The sequence below is a fragment of the Colius striatus genome, chromosome 1 (genome assembly GCF_028858725.1).
Source record: "Colius striatus isolate bColStr4 chromosome 1, bColStr4.1.hap1, whole genome shotgun sequence".
NCBI classification, from domain to species: Eukaryota; Metazoa; Chordata; class Aves; order Coliiformes; family Coliidae; genus Colius; species Colius striatus.
The window spans coordinates 164,749,075-164,763,688 of NC_084759.1; the positions used below are offsets into that span (position 1 = coordinate 164,749,075).

The following is a 14,614-nucleotide window of genomic DNA, read 5'->3' on the forward strand; positions in this document are numbered from 1 at the left end:
ACATTTCAAGATAATGTGGTTGCATTTGGAAGCCAGAAGAATATCCAGTCATCTGGGCACATGTTGGATACACTGTCTAACACGAAGAAAGCAACCCTTTTCTGCTCTGTCTGGGGCCTTGTAATGGGAATCGCACCTTTAAAAATCTGTAATTATAGCATGTTCTGTAGATCAGAAGAGATCTGATAAGTCATATCATGTTTAATTAAGCTTCATCTAGTGCCCAAAATACAGAAATACATTGAAGAATCACCTGAAATGTAAGTAGTATATTATTTCTGAAGTGAAAAACACAATCTCACTAAAATAATTCTTATTTGTATGAACCAGTTACTCATTTACTGTCTTTGACTTCCAGAAAAAATGAGGTAATATTCTAATAATTAATTTTCATTCATCATATGAAAAAACCCAAACAATTGTCAGATAAAAAAAGTTTGCATTTGTTCCAGTTCCTTTTCCTCTAAGAAAATAGTGACTAGGAAGAACATCCTTCCCTGCACATCTGAGAAATAGAGATGCTTCTATTTGTTTTGCTTGCTGTAACATAAATTTGAAGAAGGAATCCAAAATTTTGTGCAATTCATTTGTATATGGCTTTTCAGAGGCTTTGACTGTTGCCCATATTTAAGATTAAAGGGTTATCCAATACAAACTTACAAAGTTCAGGAAAGCATTAATATCATTATTAACTGGTAAATATATCTCAGAGTAAAATCTTTCTCAAAACATGTATATACCACATGCATTAGTATGGCATTTGTAGCCTGTATTCTTTCCTGGGATGTGAGTGATCAAACGTTCCTCCTCAAGCTTCTTTTGAAAACAAAGACTGAGAAAGAAAATTAAAATGAGAAATAAAGTTACAGTTTCTGTAAACTAGAGCAGATTTCTGCTTCAGATGAAGTACTGGTGTAGAACTACAGCACTGATGTAGAACCTTTTTTCACTGATATAATAAAAGATTTCCTTGAACTTGCACAGCTGCTATGTTGAACATGAAGAATTAATTACAACATTTCCAAGGTCACTATGGCAAATTTGAATCTGAATTAGCTGTTCACTGGTCAAATAAAAGGAAAAAATAAGTCTTCTGTGCCAAGACAGAGTTGCTTTCAGTTCTTTTAGCAGCTCTTATGTTTCAGAGAACAAGTAAGGGCCATCAGGTTGCAATTTTGGTTAGGTCAATATAAAAAAGGCAGCATATTAACTGAGCACACAGAAAGGGAGGGCAAGGTAAGGCCAGGCAAGACAAAGCAAAGCAAAAGGAACAACTTCCAACTATTTCTCTGTGTCACACTAATACTATTCAATGTTACTGACAATAGGCCAAGAATTTAAAAAATAGATTTGAATAGAATAGCTTGATATTCAGAATAAAGACATTATTTTTCCACTTATTTTTTTTTCTGAACTGCCACATAAAATATTTGCCTCCAAATTTTTCTTTGTAATAAATGCCTATTTTTTCCAGTGTGTAGTGAAAGATAACTTTTCTGATTTCAGCTCTGTGGAGCAGTGATCTTCTCAGCAATGTGACCTACTTGCTTTGCAAATTCTAACACTATTCAAAATGGATGCCCATGTTAGACAACTTATATTTTTAAACATGCATTCTCATTTCTGAAACACTTCGATTTTAACACGTGAAAGTTTCAGGAAACTTAAGAGAATTTAAAGTAAAATTACTGATTTGATGGATTACAAATTTTCTCTCAATCATCTTTTTTCAGCTGTACTTAAAATCAGGTGGACTGAAGTCAGAAAGATAACTCTTATTTTTCCATGTATATTTACATCTATGCTGAGATTTCCATTCAGAAATTATTGTCTGGCAACTCCCAGTGTGGTCATAGAGATTGAAATTGGGCCTCTTGAAGACAGGACTAAAACTCATTGGTAGGATATGGAGAGGCAGCAAAAGACAGTGGTAGCTAGTGAAGCAGAATACAGAAAGAGAATTTTAGACACAGAGGAATTAGGAGAACTTCAGGGAAGGCAGAGAGCAGAGTAGGAGTAGAAAGAGAGGAAAGATGTGAGTACCGGGTAGTGGACTCATACTGCCTTGGACTTTTCATCCATCTGCATAGGGAAGCAAAGTGTTGAGCGGCCCTTGGAAGCTGGTGGAACTGGAGAAACAGAACTGGTTTTCCAGTAAAATATAGTTTAAAAATAGGAAACAGGAAAAGCAAATTAAGTAAGAAATAATAGAATTAGAAATTATGAGTAAATTAGAAATAGTAAATATAATGTTTAAAACTAATTTTGTGTATTCTAAGAGTGTTAGAACTGAATACAAAAAAAAGATATAAAATTACTGTGGCAGTAGCTTATATGCTACCATAAATCTGAAGCTTTATAAGGATATCTTCCAAGAATTATGTAGCTCATTTTGGAAAGTAAGCTTTATAATTAGATTTTACATGCATCTTTGATGAAAAATAGTACAAAAAAAAAAAAAAATCTAAACTATTTCAGGTTCCAGTGCATATTTTCACTGAATTTTGATGTTTTGAGGTGTGAAAGTAGTTGAAATAGTCTTGAAAATTTCTAGTAATTTTGACTCTTATCAGTGCCACTCAGAGATGGCTTAGTCACTGCCACTGCAAGGTGCCTTAAACTTCATTTGCACCAGGTGAGAAGCAGGCACAGTCAGTTACTGCAGCTCAACTGTTGATTACATCTTTATACCCTATAGAAAATATTAATTTAAGCTACAATATTCATCTTTGTGAATGCTAATGTTTTAATTTTTTCATTCTTATAGTGCTGAAGGAGTAGAAAGAAATTAATAAATCAGAAATTGGGCCAAATAATTGAGGATTCTTTCTAATCTTGTGAACATCTTAGTATTTCTCATACCACAATACTCTTCACTCACATTTATTTTTCTCCTTTGAGGAAAGCACTAGTGATTTCTGTTCTGTTAGGGCCAACAATATTGTTTATTGTATAGTAAAACTGTAGTTATCTGAAAGCATTCAAATACTTTACATGAATACACGAAATATATTTTCAAGTTTTGTTTCTTTTAATAAAGCTAAAGTATGTCGAGAGGACCAAAAAAACAAAAGTACTACATAAGCAACTATATTTCCATTTCTTAGAAAGTAGTTTAATCTAAAGTCTAAGCTGTTCCTCGGATACAGTGAGTCCATTTGCAAATTTTTACTTCTATAAGTAGTAATGGAAAATAAAGTATGTAAGGAAAAGTAATATTTATTAGACTAAGAGGTATCACTGGAAAAAAGAAAGTATGAAAGTATTGGGACATACACAACCATTTCAGGGATCTCCAGTGTTTGACAAGGGTGTGAAAACAGTTGTATATACATGAAAATATACAATGTTCCACTGTACATGAAAGATGGGATTTTGTTTTGCTTTGTTTTCCAGAGGCATCTCTTGGTCTAGTAGAATATACTAACTTTCCTTACAAATATAGCCAATAGCCTTAAACATCCTTAGATTATCATCTGGAAACGCATTGCCGCAGTGTAGCTGGAACATGTATAGAAATATATCCTGCATGCTGACTGATTAGGCAGGTTGTAAAGTCATTAAATGCGAGGTGTCTAATGAAGCTGTCTAGGTTAGAGAAGGCATTGCTGTCGGCTCCTTTCATAGTCAGAAGAGTGATTCACCTACCAACAGCACTGAAGACCACGTTAGGTCCGATTTGCTTTTGATCATATCTGATGACTACATTGCCAGCTTAGGTTGTCTGTTGCTACCTGAGATGACTCTAAGCCAGAACACTCAGGCAACAGTAAATATGTCTTCAGAGGTAGTAAATTATTATTTTAATAATAATTAATATTAATTAATAGTTACAATAGTAATAAGAACTAAGTAGAACATAGACATCCTTAGAATGCAATAGATCATCTATGAAACTGGTACAAACACAGTAGTCTTTTCTACTTATGAGAGTATATCTAGTTTATGACTTTCTACAAAAGCCAAAGAAACAGCATGGTGATATAAAAACTCTTTAGTATGTGTGTCTCAAGGCAATGCTGGAGGTTATTTTTTTCAATGAATTTATTGCATTCAATTAATTTGAACTAATCGCTTGTCTTCCATGTAGTGGACTTAAAACAACTGCAAATATTTTTCCCTTATCCTTTGTAAAAGATGCTTGCAATCAAAGTTTTATTTTAATGCTTCATGTGGTCTTACAATATTTGCATTTGCTGTGTATTTCATAAAATTATAGGTAACCTGTGGAACAGCAATGTGGTCTTTAAAGTTTGACAACCATTTTCATGGGTTAAGTCTTTCTATAGTGAGGTCTAAATGTTTACTACACAGTATGTCTCATGAAAGGAGGTAACACACATGCCTGCAAACGCAGGACCGGTAGGGCATCAGTAGTGCATATGGCAGATTATAATCTTTAAAGACTGATAGAAATTACGTTACTGCACATATTTTGATTTTTCTTCTAGGTAAGGGAACGACTGAGGGTTTCTTTAGAAAGAGTCTCTGCACTGGAAGAAGAACTAGCTGCTGCTAACCAGGAGGTAACATAAAACACTTTCTCCCCTTTTGAGGTTCAATTTCTTTAATAATCTTGTCCCATGTGTTCCCTGTCACTTTTCTTAAAACTGTCAAAAAAAAAAGGATAAATTACATTCACACTAAGCTGCCTAGTGAGGATTGTTTAAGGTGGTTGTAAGAGTAATACAACCTTCTATTTACTAATTTATTCCTTTCTTCTGTTCCCTTGAGAGCAAGCCAAAATCCAAGAGCTAGTGACTGATTCTGAAATTTTTTTATTGCATGTGAAAAAGGAGTGAACCAGTGCATATCAGATACTATAAACAATTTAATAACCTGAATTTACATTTTACCGTAAAATTAAGTAAAGAGATATATCTATATATATCTATATCTATATCTATATATATATATATATATTTATATATATAAAAATATACACATTACTTAAATGTTGACATTGCTGGAAGAAGGATTATGGATGACCTTGAAATTTAAGTTTGTCTCTTCTCTTTTAATTGTAGTGTATCACTGTAAATTGTGGTTCCATTAGGAAAATGGAGCTACTGTGAATTTGGACAAGAGATTTTTTTTGTTGTATGGTAGTTTGTAGACTATTCTCTCTTGCTTGAAAGAGTGAATAGTAGTGAGTAATTGTATTGCACACACAACCATATACACACATAGAAAGGAATTTTGCACCCCAGAGAGATGTTCAAATAATGTAGTCTACTGTTGACTTTACCATTCCCATCATGTTATGAATCTCCACCTCACATGTGCTTCTCATACTGTAGAAATAAATTAGACAAGCACTAGAGTTGGATTAAAGCTATTTTGGACTGTGTTAATTAAATTCAGGTTTAAGACAGAAACTGAAAAAAGCTTCAAAGTTAAAATACTACCAAATAATGTGTGATAATGCAAAACAGAGCTTCCTAAAGGGTTTTTTTTTCAAATATTAAGCTAGAAAACTACTTTCTTAAAGTAGCTTCTTAAAAATAGTAACTGCAATTAAAATATCTGTACTTCCTTTTATAAACTAGGAATTACATATTTTGAGTTGTCCCTTCATTCTCTGAAGTAACTGCACTTTGTCTGCAAAAATAAAATCCCTCTTTTATTCTTCCATTTCATAATGTCCAGAATACAGAATTATTTAGTTACACTTTGTTGCATAATCTTTTATTTGCACAAGTATTTATTAAATAGAAAGCAGTCCTTTTGGTTCGTTAAGCCAACTGAGATGCATCACACTCCTCTAATCCCTCCCATTCATGATCCAATCAAATCCAAGTTCACTTCACTGGGCATGGGACCAGGTCTTTAGAGTATTGCCTTGTTATTTGAGCAAAAGGAGCAAAAACAAATACAATTAAATTAAATTGAAATAGGACTTTCTTAGTCTTTCTTGTCCCAGATTCTTACAATTGTAGTAAAAACTTTGTGTCTACATAAAACTAAAAAAAAAAAAAAAAACATTTAGAAGGACATGGAAAACCAGGCATAACACAACCATTAACACAACCTGAATAATGTTATTCTAGTTTCCTAGAACTTTTAAAGCTGAATAAAGGAAACTCAAGTAAATAATTTTAAAAAGGCTAGATGGAAAGAGATGTGGAGTAGAATGAGTGGATTATTTTTAAACAGTTAATGCATTTGAACAAGAGTTCAGATAATGTTCACACAGTTATTTAAATGAGACAAAATTAATTAGAGAACTGCACTACATGAGACTGTTTTTATACTAGATTCCACAGTGAATGCACCAGAAGGGATAAAACATAGATACATTTTCTTACCCCTCAAGTGCTTTTAAAATTATATTAGTTTTCATCTGGTTCTACATAACCTGTGGTCTCTCCCAATAGTTTTGTCACCAAAGGTTATAATTTGCAGTTAGCAATTAGACAAGCTGCAAGTGGTACATCCAATACCAAAGCTCAGTGATACAATAGTGTCTATGAATATTTTGAAGGCAAAGGTGACGTTTTCCAGTGAGTATACGAACATTTTCAAATTCCAATAAGGTTCTGCTAACCAGCTTCCTTATTACAGAGTAATTTGAGAAGAATGAGTCTCATTTGCAAGGGAAGTGGAATGTGAATTTCACTTCCCAGTTTTGTCATTTATGATATGCATAGAAATTAACTGTAATATTGAAATTACTGACAAGATAACCACTTTTGTTCCACAGCTTTTGAGATTCTCTTATTAGCGTTATGAGTGAGTCTTTGTTAAAGTATGCTAAACCACAGCATGTGCAAATAACAGTCTAAGATATTTCATTAGCATCACATATCATCAGGAACTCAAGCTCTAGTGGGAAAGGATACATAGATTATAGAATATGGCCCATGGTGACGCTTTTAAATCCATTTGTGCTGCAAAGTGGGGTGTTAAATGACAACTACTGCAATTTTCCTTAACAGATTTCACTGATTCCCAGAACTCTCAACAAATATCCGCCCACTAAAAAATGTAAAATAAAGCTTTTTACATGGTTTATACTGTACTGGGAAAAAATGGTTATGCTGACTTTGCACATTCATTTCCTCCTGCCCATCTTAAACATTTATCCAGTCCTTGTAAAATCATCCTGTGTTGAGTTTTGGACTTTAGAACTCTGCTGATTATAACTGCATGCATTCTCTTATTTGCTCAGTGAGTTTCTTACTGAGAGTTTAGTCATTCATGTACCCTAATGCCGTATTTTATAGCTTCCATGAAAGCACTCATGGATGATTTACATCCCCAAAGAGATTTATTTGCGACTTATGATTGATTATATTCTATATGTGAAGTACTAGAAAATGTAGCCACTTCACAAGAGCACTTTCAAATACTGTGTTAATTGCCTAACTAATTAGCTTACATATGTAAATATAATGCAAAGTTATTTTTTCAGTAGAAATGATATTAAAGGAATAGTTTGCTGAGAAAAATAGCATGTGTATTTCTTGAATGTATAATATACACAGTCTCATCAATCCAAAAGTCAGAAATTATGGACATCAAATCTCTGGATGAAAACAGGTGAAATTCAGTGCCTTTTTTTTTTCTCTGAAAAAAAGGCCAGTTAAATATCTTATACCTATTTCTGATGATTTCAAGTATACATTTTGCAAAAAAATCTGAAACAGCCTTCATCTATAATACCTCATTTTACCGTATTTTCTCAGAACGGTGTAACTGAAAGTTACTGCTTTGTAAACTCTCTCCTACAAATTATTTTTTTCATGCTCTAAATTTACACAGGTCTAACTCTGGAGAGACCTTCTTTGAGGCCTGAACTTTAATTTTAAATGTCTATGTAATTGTGCCAAATTATATCTTTTCTGCAAAGTTGCACATAATTAAAAATATCTTGGTTTGAAATGTAATCTTTATATACTGTATAATTGCTTTTCATTCTGCCTTTAACCTTAGCCATCTAGTTAAATGTTAACTCTGCAAAAAGTTATTGTTGCCCTTAGGTTTTAAATGAGGTAATGAAGCAAAGTGATGATTTTTTTTGTAGATGTTTTTCATACTCCATACTCCACAGCATTAATTTCTTCTGTACTCATTTGAATTAGGATGAGTGGCATGGTGACTGAAGAGAGAATTACTCCAGCAGCACTACATTCTTCAATGCCTTATGCATTTACAAAGTCAAAAAGAAATAAGTAAGAGAAGTAGTCACTTAAATTACTATGGCTATTTCATGTCAGCAGGGCTGATCTTTGCATTGCCATCAAAATCATTTTTCTATCAGTTCGAGGCAGAATAGGTCTAAAATTATATTTTTCAGGTAATCACTTAAGAATATTAATTTGTGTTGACATATTTGAGATAAAGATCACTATTCTGCTCACACAAGTGTTTTCTCAGCATAATTTCTATAAAATTCTACCACAGAGAAAAGATCTTCCAGTTTTGATTAATAAAAAGAATACACATTTTCTACAGTGATAACAGATAATGGTTTTGCACATAATTTAGTTTTGTCATAAAAAATATAAATATCCTTGTAGATTTGTTTTCCCCTTTTATAATTTTTCTTAGTGATGTAGATCTTTTTATGAGTTGAGCATACTCTACTATTAGCAACCCAGTAATTGAAATGCCTCCGATATATTCTTTAGAAGTAACCACTTTGTAAGACTGCCTGATTAACAGAAAGGGTGCATGGTCTACGCTCATGTGTTTGTGGAGAGCTTCTTAAGGGAAAACATAGGTGAATGGAGAGGATTCTTATTCCTTCACAAACTAGAGTGATTAGTATTTCTAATAAAATCTTGGCAACTTGTATATATTCTCTCCTTTCAATGTCATGTTGGGAAGATGATTGTTACTTTTAAAAAAATCTTCCAAATATTCTGAAATCCCAAATATGAATGGATTACAGTGCTTTAGAATGGCACTGTTGTTAAGGAAGGAGATTCTTCCACTGAAATGATAGATCCAGGCTACTAGGCATCTCTGCTGCAATTCTGATGTTTTTCTTCGAACCTTGTGCCATTGCTAATACTTCTCTCTTTTATTTACTTGTAATTTTTTATGGGATTTGCTACATAAAGATTTGTGGCTAAAGTGAATGCTAGATTTATTGCTGAGGAGCAGAGTTTAGTTTTACAAAACAGACTGAAACCTATTGCATCCCTTAATTCACTGCTATGGCATATCCCTGTGTATTAAGAAGCATACATACATTACTCTGAAACTGCTATAAGCTGTTAACTGCACTTCCTGGAGGAAAGAAAAATCTCAACTTTTTAAAGATATACTTACAGAAGCATGGCAAAAGGTAAAAAAGCTATGTAAAGCTGTGGTTTACTAATTTTCTTTAATGTTCTCTCAAAGCTGCTGTGCATCCATGAAACAATTGTTTAAATCTACATGAAAAGAGTAGAGAGCTAGCTGTTTGAAATATATTTAGCAAATCTTTTTGAATTTGCTTCATTTTTTGTCTGTTAAACATTTGACTTATTGAAACCTTGATCCTCCATTATTAGAAATATGTGTGGTTTTATGCTTTGGGTTTATCTCTCAATAAATGGTGACTGGTTATTAAAAATTTCCAGTTTCCTCTAAACCTTGCAACACAAACACTCCATAACATTGGCATCTTCATCAAGATAAGAATAAACCTGATCCAGTATATTTTTGTGCACATGTGTGTGTTTTAAAATACATTTCTAGGATGCTCATTCTGAAAAAAAATTACTGCTACTACTTTAATAAAAAAATGTAATCTTCCTTTAGTACACTACACAGGTACCTATGAAATTCAGTACCATACAACAATTTAATGTGAATATTTCCTGCAAGAATCTGTGTAGATCTTCCTACCTTGTTGCTCTGACCACATCTTCTATCTGCTGAATCTGCTGAGTTTCTGCTTATTCACTATTTCTGAAAGCTGAGAGAGGCTTAGCTTAGCTTTTATGATCTCATGCTGACCTAAAAGTTTTCAGTGATGTCACTCATTTTAGTTCTTACTGTATGAGTTCCAAAATCCAGTTTCCCCTCTTGGCTTTGCAGTGTTTTCTCATCTGTTGCTTCCCTTTACCAAAGTATTAGAAAAGTTTTTATTAACACTTCTCTATATCATTCCTTAAACATTTTTCCTATTGCTTTCACTACTGGTTATTGCTAAACAAGAGAGGACAAATTTTTACTTCTTCACATCTTTTCTTCTTTCCAAAGCTTTAGTCCAAATAATTAAAAAAAAAAAAACTAAGAAATCTTTGACAAATATTTGTACTATTTTGTTTAAATGTAATTCTTATTTGTATAATACAGTCTTCAGACTTTTTCCTTTGAGGTGAGACTATATTTCTATTTGCACAGAAAATGTGCCCTAATCTTAACTGAAAAATAAAGTACTGCGGAAATTAATTGGTACATTCAATAGTAATATAATCTATCTTTAACGGTTATATTGAAATGCTTTTTTTGCACATTCTACTATGATCATAAAATCATAGAATCATAGATGGTAGAGGTTGGAAGAGACTTCTAGAGGTTATCTAGTCCAACCCTACTGCTAAAACAGATCCACCCAGATCAGGTAACTCAGGAACACATCCAGGTGAGTTTTAAAAACCTCTGGAAAAGAAGAATCAGAAACCTCCCTGGGCAGCCTGCACCAGTGCTCCCTCACCCTTAAGTGGAACTTTTTGCGTTTCAGCTTATGTGCTTTGCCCTGTTCTTGTTGTTGGACATTGTAGAAAAAAATATCGCCCTATCTTTCTGATGTTCATAGTTTAAGTACTTATAAGTGTTGATGAAGTCCCCTCACAGTCTTCTTTTTTCTAGGCTAAACAGTGCCAGATCCCGTAGCCTTTCCTCATAGGAAAGATGCTTCAGTCCCTTGGTCATCTTAGTTGCCCTGTGCTGGACTCTCTCCAGAAGTTCCTTGTCCCTCTTGAGCTGAGGACCCCATAAATGGGCACAGTACTCCAGATGAGGGCAGAGTAGAGGGGGAGGAGAACCTCCTTTGACCCACTGACCACACTCTTCTTAATACACCCCAAAATGCCCTTGGCTTTCTTGGCCACGAGGGCACATTGCTGGCTCATGTTTATTTTGTTACCAACAAGAACTCCCATGTTCCTCTCCACAGAGCTGCTCTCCAGCAGGTCAATCCCCAGCCTGTACTGATGCATGAGTTTCTTCCTCCTCAGGCACAGGACTCAAGCAAGTCAAGATCCTGCTGAATGGCAGCACAGTCTTCTGGGGAATCAGCCAGCCCTCCCAGTTTGGTGTCATCAGTGAACTTGCTGAGGGTACACTCTGTCCCCTCATCCAGGTTGTTGAGGAAGACTGGCCCCAGAATCAATCCCTGTGGAACTCCACTGGCCACAGGCCTCTAACTAGACTCAGCATCTTCTATTGCCGCCCTCTGGGCTCTGTCATTCAGCCAGTTCTCGTTCCACCTCACTGTTCACTCATCCAACCCATGTTTCCTGAGGTTTCCTATGAGGATGTTATGGGAGACAGTGTCAAAGGCCTTGCTTGAAGTCAAGGCGGCTGACATCCACTGCTGTCCCATCATCCATCCAGCCACTTATACCATCATAGAAGACTATCAGGTTGGTCAAGCAGGTTTTTCCCTTGTTAAATCTGTGTTGACTCCCCCTTCATCCAGGATGAGATGTTCCATCACCTTTCCAGGGATGGAGGTGAGTCTGACAGGCCTGTAGTTTCTCGTGTCCTCATCTTTGCCCTGTTTGAAGACTGTAGTGATATTGGCCTTCCTCCAGTCCTCAGGGACCTCACCTGTAGTCCACGATCATTCAAAAATGGTGCAGAGCAGCTTAGCAATAACATTAGTAGCTTCTCAGCACTTATGTGTGACTCCCATCAGGATATATGGATTATTATAGCATTACTTCACTCCCAACAGAGCTCCTGTAGATGACCAGGACTCTATTTTGTTTAAAAAAATATATTAAAACTTCTATGAGTCTATGTTTCTGCTCCTTGGCATTGATAGTACAGATTTGCCTTTTAGTGTCTGTTGTTCATACAACTGCAGAGCCAAGGTAGCATTGTGACCTGTACAATAGATGTGACAGTCATTTTCACTACCATAGGAGCTCTGTGAGTATCACTTAGAGTACTCAGGCTAACATGGTCCTTTTTGAATATTCTTGCTCGTGAAACATTGAGATTGTTTTAACTGCGGTGACTAAGTATTCCTAAAGCAGAAAAAGTAGGATGCAATCCAATAGGATTCATGGATGCTATGATCGACTTCATAAGTATTGATAGATTAACTTGGCTAAATCTTATACGTTGATTTTTGGCAGCTGAAGGTTGTAGTGGTATCTACTCAGATGCCCAACCTGCTACACAGTTGTCCTAGTACGTATAAATCCTGGAGCACTGCATAAATCCTAGCGTGCTCAACACATCATAACTCCATGCCTATGAGTTAAATACCAGGTTCATGTCCTCACACCAACTCCATCCCTGTTTATAATGGAAGAGAGGCTGGTGCTGCAGAGAGGGAGGGAACAACAGTGCCCTCCATAAGGCCCTGAGCTTAAATAACTGTAGGACAAAACATTCAGGGCTAACTACATAACACTTCTGATCTAAAATTAATCAGTGTGTGTGGAATGTTTTTGTTTTCTGGATCTCATGAGGTTGAGTTTTTATATTGGGAGTCTGTCCAATGTTTTGTATTCATCAGTAAATTTGTGGAGTCTGTAATTTCAGTTATTACTTTGGAAGTCTCTACAATGTTTTATATTCATCAGTATATAGCAATCACAGAACATGCCTGACATTTCTGCACAGCAGCAAACAAATATATCAGTATATGACATAGAGCTATGAAGCTGAAAATGTCTCAGAGAGTGATAAATGGGTCTTCTGATATTTCCTCTACTTTATTCCAGTGAATTACAGAATAGGAAATCTCTGAGTCTCTAGCACAGATTTTGTGGATTTCTTAATGACCACATATTCCTCAGCCAAAGTAGAAAAAGGGAGAAAGGCTATGGGATGACAGCCAGGAAACAGAAGATGAGAGAATAACATAGGATTGGCAGGAGCCAGATATGTGGCTGAGAGTATTTCACAATCGTTTGTCTACACATCTGAGAACTCCAGGAGGTTAATAAAACTGGAAGGTTATTTGTATGTGGTTGCCTTAGGGATCGTTTGCAGTCAGCATGAGATTAGACACTGGGATAATTTTAGCTTGGATTTAATGTCACATATTTGGTAGCCTGTTTAGGGAGCTTAATAGATTAATAGAATACAACTCTCACCGGCCTACGTTAGCAAATGCTTTACTTTAAACACATAAACTTGATAACGTAAAAAATATATTTATCTATATTTACATATATGTAAAGATATGCTTAGCTGATTTGCATTGTGAAGCTCACTATTGCTTGTACAAAGTATACAAGCAAAAATTGTAATGTGTAATGATTAATTTGCTCACAGTATACATAGAGTGCTTTTTGTGAGACATCAGAAAGAATACACCGCTTCTCTTGAATTTGTTATTTTGGAATTCATAAGCTTTGAAATTTTATCCTGCATTGGAGGTTTAAATTCAGATTGAAGAATGTAGCTGATTATCTTTCTGTCTGTATCAGCTTCAGGATCATTTGACATTTGTCAAATGAGATGTTAATGCAGATTTAGATAATTTCACTGCAAGAAGCATTCTTATTGATTCTTTATTGTTACCAATCTTCTTGTGCATTCATTTTGATGAAAATGCAAAACACATACCCATTATCCTTTGGTTTTAATCTGCTGGAACAATATATTGTTGTAAAAGTTGTTTAATGTGCTTCTTTGTAATGATTACACAATTTTGTGATTATTAGTTAAATGGAGCATGATTTGTTAAGAACATTTACATCCACTAACTCTCAAATCAGATTTTAAATAGTATAACAAGATTACAGTGTTATGTTTCATGGCTGTTATTCTCCATAATCAAGTTTTAATGTATAAATAGGCCTTACATGCTGCATTTGGATAAAAGATTTAAATTAATGACGAGTCAATAAATGAAATCAACTTTAAGCTTTGATGAGTTCATGTTTACTAATGAATATTTACATTAAGATATGAACCAGAAAATGTATCATTTGTGTTTTCATAACAGATCACCTCAACCCAACAGTGCACATGTAGCTCTAAGAGTCTTCTGCAAACTCATAATGTAAACTAGCAAGACGATAAAAACTGATGTCTGTGTGCAGTGTTAGCAATAAAATCAATCAAGAGTAATTTGCTATTCAGAGTTCTGCCTTGGCCCTCCTTTTTCAATACTCAGAGCAAGGTCTACAAGGGTGACAAATTGATTCATATTGGTTACTGATAGACAAAATAAGAAATTTCTTGACATTTTGCCACTGGTCTGCTAAGGCTGATAAATATGCTTAGTGATAAAATACTTTAGTGAAAAATAGGAACAGAGATAGCGCTCAGCATATGCAAAGGATAGATGTATCTTGGTAAATGTTTACCAAAGTAATCATGTCAGGAGATATTTAAAATCTGGATTTTTTAATTAAGTGCAAACAAGTTCCCATCATATGTTTGTAGTAGAAATAAATATATAAATCTTTTTACTTGGGATCCAAAA

At 34.6% G+C, this 14,614-nt stretch overlaps 1 protein-coding gene across 3 annotated transcripts in view; it reads left to right on the forward strand.

The window, feature by feature from the left end:
- Positions 1-14,614, forward strand: part of PPFIA2 (PTPRF interacting protein alpha 2) — a 301,840-nt gene that overhangs the window by 199,920 nt on the left and 87,306 nt on the right. For 2 of the 3 annotated variants that reach the window (XM_061992698.1, XM_061992867.1), the window contains exon 4: positions 4,452-4,526. The exons of the other annotated variant lie outside the window; for it this stretch is intronic. In XM_061992698.1, the coding sequence (XP_061848682.1) occupies positions 4,452-4,526 (75 nt within the window). The remainder of the gene's footprint in view (positions 1-4,451; positions 4,527-14,614) is intronic. 3 annotated transcript variants of the gene reach the window in all.